Raw genomic sequence first — 6,172 nt, 5'->3', positions numbered from 1 at the left:
GAAATGTTTGATGACCAAGAAAAGACATTTAGATGCATCTGTCAGGAGCTTATCAGGACACACACACACACACACACACACACACACACGGATTTATCATGGGGAACTGGCTTACATATTTTGCAGGGGAGAGACCTGCTTTAACAGGCCCTGCAAGGCTGTCTTTGCGCCTAATGCCACAGCCTGAGGTACACAGGGTAGCAGTGAGGAAGGAAAGATCAGTAGCTGGCTGGAATCTCAGGAGTATGAGCCGTCATTTCCCCAAGGGCTGTTTGAAATCTGGGGCATTCTTGTTGCTGACCTTGGTTCTGAAAGCATCCTACACATACTGAGTCCAAATGCTCTTTTTTTTTTTTTTTTTTTTTTTTTTTTTTTGTGATTCCTAGATTTTATTTAAAGATTATACAAAATATCCCAGACACAGGACTTCTAATCCTCGTCCTCCTCCTCCTCGTCGTCCTGGTTGATCTGGAAGTAGCGCAGCTCGTAGCTCTCCTTGCTATTGGCCACCAAGCGCAGCCAGTCGCGGAGGTTATTCTTCTTCAAGTACTTTTTGGTCAGATATTTCAAATACCTTTTGGAAAAAGGCACCTCGGAAGTTACAGTGATCTTGCTTTTGCTCCTTTCAATGGTTACCACCCCTCCACCGAGATTTCCAGCTTTTCCATTCACTTTGATTCTCTCCTGAAGAAACTGCTCCACGGGCGCCATGGCGGCTGCGGAGGCAGAAAAGGAGGTGGGCGGACCCAAATGCTCCTTTTAAGCCACATGGCGAGACCCCAGATGAACAGTGATACAAAATGGCTGCTACCTTCCCTCCACCCTCCAAAAGTCGTTAGCATTTCTCATGTGGCTTACCTTAACAGGAAGCATAGAGGAAAGGGAATTCTGAGTAGTATAGTCTAGCCTGGTCAACACAGTATAAAGTCACCAAGACCTTAATATAGAGATACTGGAGTGCCTTTAAAGATTTTTATTATTATTTTCTCTTTAAAATAAATACTCCAGAAACTATCATCAATTTTTAGATCATGCAAAAAGACACAAACTAATTTGAAAACAGAAAAGTTGAATTCTAAAGAGCAGCTAATTGTTTTGAAAATATTTACTATTCTGGGGCACCTGGGTGGCTCAGTGGGTTGGGTCCTGGGATGGAGCCCCACATTGTGTTTTCCGCTCGGCAGTGAGCCTGCTTCCCCCCACCCCCGCCTGCCTCTCTACCTACTTGTGATCTCTCTCTCTTTTTTTTTTTTTTTTACAATTTTACTATTTTTTTTTAGTATTCTGTCATTAACAGTTTACAAAATATGGACTCTACAAATTATCATCTTCTCCCCATATTACTTACCAGAAAAAGTATGTTTTTCTTTAATATATATTAAATACATATGCAATGAATCAATCTACAAGAAAATACAGTGCAGTGGCTTAGCACTTAATTATAAAGGCAATTCTCTAAAAGGTAAAGAAACACAAAAATGTCAAAAGCCTTCAGAAGTTGATTTTTATTTTAGTCTATTTTAGATGATAGAGACTTTTTTTGTGCTTCAAAAAATGGAGTGTGAAGACAGTGCCACAAGTTTTACTGTATTTAATTCAGCTTTCCCTAAGCCTAAAATGGAGAAGGCATTAATAAATACTGAACTTCCTGTCTCAGATCTGCCTGGAACAGATTTTAATAAATTACATTTTATGCTACAATCCAAGAATTGAGCTGCCACTGTTATGATTAATAGAGCAGCATTCTTATAAAAGAACAACAGTTCTAAAAGAAAAGAACTCTGTTATATAGTGTTATCACATCAGTATTAAAAGGAGGTGCAATAATGTTGCAGTACAATAACTGAAATGGGAAACATAAATTTTTTATAATGAAATAATAAATTATTAAGTTATTCATTCAACTCTGTATTAGATTTTAAAGTATAATAGTAATAATTGCCACCAAAATTTGAGAAAACGCTGTAAAAAAATGGAGTGGAATCAGTATTAGGTTGATTTGAGAGAATATTTACAAAAATGCATTGGAGCGGTGCCTGGGTGGCTCAGCGTTAAGCATCTGATTTCAGCTCAAGTCATGATCTCAGGGTCCTGGGATCGAGCCCCACATCGGACTCCACGTGCTTGTCTGTCTTCCTCTCCCTCTGCCCACCACTCCCCACCTTCTGCTCCTTGTGCATGCATACTTGCACTCTCTCTCTCTCCAATAAATAAATAAAATCTTTTTAAAAATAACAAAATAAAAATGCGTTTGAATAACAAGTTTCTAAAGTAAAGTTAACTCTGAAGTCCCAAACAAAGGGATGCCAAAAACCATCAAAGATGGCCAATAATCTAAAAATTCCTAATGAATATCTTTGGCAACATTTAAACACAGTTATTCTTAATTTAATTTCCATTTTTAAAATAATCCAATTATTACTGAAATGATACTCAAATTTTTGCAAATCAAAACTGACTTTCCCATTTAGTGGGAGTGAAAATATATTTGCTTAATAGCAGATCTAAAATTCTTTATTGAATAAGAACTGTGTTTTAAAATTACATTGAAGGAAAGAAGATTAGACCTTTAGTTTTTAGCTCATAGACTGCATGAGCCAAGGAGGAGGGAAAATTTGTTAATGCATTACAAATGCGCAGAAACTGGAAGCAGGGAGAGCAGAGAAAAGGGAGGAGGAAGGAGGGGAATAAGAGAGAGAGAAAGTATTGCAGTGGTCCACCGAAGCCTGAGATGCAGAAATGGCTGAGGAAGTTTTAGCTAGATACTCAACATTGATTCTGAGGTGGTTTAACTGTAAAGAGAAAATCTTCTCATCTTCCTTCGTCTTCTGGAAAGTCTATTACTCACACTCTCCTCTAAAAACAGGCGAAACGAGGAGTGAGTCATTCTTGATTCTTGCCTTTGTCTCATTTGCCGTCTTCATGTCCTGTCAACTCTTCTCTTAAGTAGTAGCTTTCAAATTTCAGCATGCATCGGAGTTGCCTAGGTGTCTTTTTAAAAACAGGATGCTGAAACTCGCTCCCAGAGTTTTCAGATTCAGTAAATTTAGAGTGTGGCCTGCTGCTGCAGATGGGGGGCGGGGGGTGACGTTTGAGAATAACTGCTCTAAAGCATAGTCAGAATAGCTGGATACCATTACTTGCCTTGCTACCACCCTCACTCAGGCTACCGTCATCACGCTATTGAACAACAGCTTCCTCAATCATCGGTCGACTCTTCCCCTTGCCCCTGTCCCTACACATCCCTGCTCTACTCAGGACCCTGAATAAGATTTCAAAGAATATAAATCAGATTGGGTTAACAGAATTTCCTCAAAAGGCCCCCTCTGGTCACTTTATGCAAAGTCAAATGGACTCCTGTTCCCCACAGCCCATCCCTCAAATATTTTATTTGTAAAATAAAGTATTTATTTTACACTACTTTATTCTTTAAGAACATGTACGGCTATTTCATGTTTTCTTATTTAATACATATTGTCTATCTCACTCATATCTCTGTTCCTACATACTGTAGATTTCACTAATACTTGTTGAAAGTATAAAGAAAACGCTCTGTATGTGGCATGGGGCAGAGGCATACAGCCTTTTTGTAGGAAATTATAGAAAAAAGTAAAACCCTACATTTAGATTAACGTGGTAGGAGAGAAATGATATGGATGAGATGATAAAACAATCCCTAAACTGACTTAATTTATTGGAAAAGGAACTCAGAGGCAAAGGTTATGACAATGATATTTCTCTTCCCCTATCCCTGAGAATTTTAATGTCTCTTGAGGTTTGGACTTTCCAGAGATGACTGAATGGATATTAAATGAGCCTTCTGAGTGCTGAAGGGAATAGCCCAGCTTTGGAAACTGATTGTATATAATTAAACCTGTCCTTCCTTTGACAACTTCCCCTGTTCAGATAAAATGGTATTAGTAAGTAACTGATAACTACAAGGAAATGTACATTTGCACTTGACTATGTATTTTAGAATTTGGCATGTCAAATAAGTCTTCATAATCTGATTTCATTCTTAGTATCATAGTGTCTCAGTCTGGTTTCTGTATTGTGAAAATTATTTGTCCATATATGAACACACAGATATGTGCATATACCCTACCCATACACACTCCCCACTTCATATCTTAATCCAACTATATTTGACATTACAAATAAACTGAGGCATCTGTACGTGAATTATGTCAAAGAGGACAATAATATAAGCTGAATTTTATTTTTCCCCAATAGAACTATTCATTTCAATTATCATTACATTTTGAGAGCTTTATATGTGAATCCGGCTTTTTAAATATTTTTGCTTAAGTCATCTAGTTATTTTGGAATTTTCCATAGAAGTTCACATCAACAGAATTTCTATTTTATTTATATGCTTGCCCATAGTACAGCTCTGTCATTTCTGTCCTCTCTGTGCTTCAGTTTCCTCATCCATAAATGGGGATACTATTACCACCTATGTCTAAAGGTTGCTTTGATGAGCTAATTAATCATAACATACAAAAGTACCTGACTCATGGTAAATTCTCAATACATGTTAACTTCATTATTAGTTGAAATTGTGATCATTATTATTACTAACTTGGATGCTTCCTTGAATTAGCTTGTTTACTGCCAACCAGAAACCTTCATTGGCAAAGGGAGTAAAAGGATGAATAAGTGTCAAAAGTGAAGGGAATCAATGACAATGATGGTGCCACAAGTTGAAATCATTAACCAGTAGGTAGAAGCTTATTTGACGAGAACACGGGCGTTGTGAATGTAGGCCACGTAGCTCAGGCAGCAAATGGTTTTGGAAAAATGGAGTTGTCTGGCACCCAATCCCTGAATGTGGAGACTGGGAAATGAAACAGATGTACAATTTATTGAGCACCTGTTATATGCTAGATAATCACATTCCTGTTGTCTTATTTCAGTGTTGTATTTCTGTATTTCTGTTGTATTTCTGTATTTCAGTGTTGAATTTAAAGGAAAAGACACACAGACATCAGGTAACATATAGAATATTATAGAATTTTAAGTCATAGAGTCAGAATTCAATCTTAATTTTATCTAAATCCAAAGCTAATGACCTCTTCTCTCCTATGCTTCCCCCTACCCCCATGGAAATAAGGAATGGATTTGCAGGAATTTGTGCTATTCCTAGAGACAAGGGTAACATGATGGGGACATAAGCGGCTAGGACCTTCAGGGGATAGAGTGAAAAGAGAGTGTACTGGGGGCAAAAGCAAAGAATCCCTTAATTTTAAAAATCAACACTATAGACCTGACACCATTCCCAAAGAAGAATAACCTTGGTTCCTCTCTAAGCTAAAAATTCTCAAGCTCAGCTAAGCTGAGACTGAAAAATCACAGTTGTGTGTGCGACAAACTAAAGCTACTAGAGGGAGACAACATCCGGTCTAAAATGTGTCTCCAAAATAATCCTGTCCCCCCAGTGGACTTGCTAAGTAAGTGCACATTGCTGACCACCCTTCAACCCCAGAGTTTCTGATTCATTAAGTCACAGGTGAAAACAGAAAATTTATATCTCTAAGAGGTTCTTAGGTAATGCTGATGCTGCTGGCTAAGGCCATATTTTAGAACTGCTACTATAGACTAAGTCATTTTATATCAACGCAGACTAAACCATTACATTTTATAAACTGAGGCCCAGAGGAGACGGCCTAAAGCTCCACAGCAAATGACCTTGGAAGGGTAAGAAAAGGAGGAAAGACAACTGATATTTGTCAAAAGAAATGATAAGGAGTCAATCTTCTAACAGCATCGTTGTGACCTTGCTCAAGTTCAGGGTCATAGCCACAATGATGTCCAACCACTTCTGGACTAAGTAGACCATCAGGAAAAGGAATCAACATAATGTGTTTGATGTCACTTTTCTCACAAATTATGTTAACTCCTCTTTTGAACTTTATTCCAACAAATTCTATCAGTCCGTTTTAAAGTTGTAATGAAAATAGATGATGGGGCACCTGAGTGGCTCAGTTGATTAGACAACTGCCTTCGGCTCAGGTCATGATCCTGGAGTCCCGGGATGGAGTCCCACATCAGGCTCCCAGCTCCATGGGGAGTCTGCTTCTCCCTCTGACCTTTTCCTCGCTCATGTTCTCTCTCACTGTCTCTCTCTCAAATAAATAAATAAAATCTTTAAAAAAAATTAAAAAAAAAAAAA

General features: G+C 38.0%; 1 protein-coding gene across 1 annotated transcript; it reads right to left on the bottom strand.

Moving 5' to 3' along the window:
- Positions 1-319: 319 nt before the first annotated feature.
- On the bottom strand, positions 320-726 carry LOC122891362 (60S ribosomal protein L22-like). The gene has a single exon (XM_044226966.1). The coding sequence runs from the start codon at positions 709-711 to the stop codon at positions 430-432; it is 282 nt and encodes a 93-aa protein (XP_044082901.1). The 5' UTR covers positions 712-726; the 3' UTR covers positions 320-429.
- Positions 727-6,172: the final 5,446 nt, after the last annotated feature.

Source organism: Neovison vison, chromosome 12 (assembly GCF_020171115.1).
Source record: "Neovison vison isolate M4711 chromosome 12, ASM_NN_V1, whole genome shotgun sequence".
Classification (NCBI taxonomy): domain Eukaryota; kingdom Metazoa; phylum Chordata; class Mammalia; order Carnivora; family Mustelidae; genus Neogale; species Neogale vison.
This window is presented reverse-complemented; position numbering and strand designations above follow the sequence as displayed.

What these genes read in the sequence shown, in the direction of transcription:
- LOC122891362 (XM_044226966.1), bottom strand. Translation starts at nt 711, where the DNA reads ATGGCGCCCGTGGAGCAGTTTCTTCAGGAGAGAATCAAAGTGAATGGA.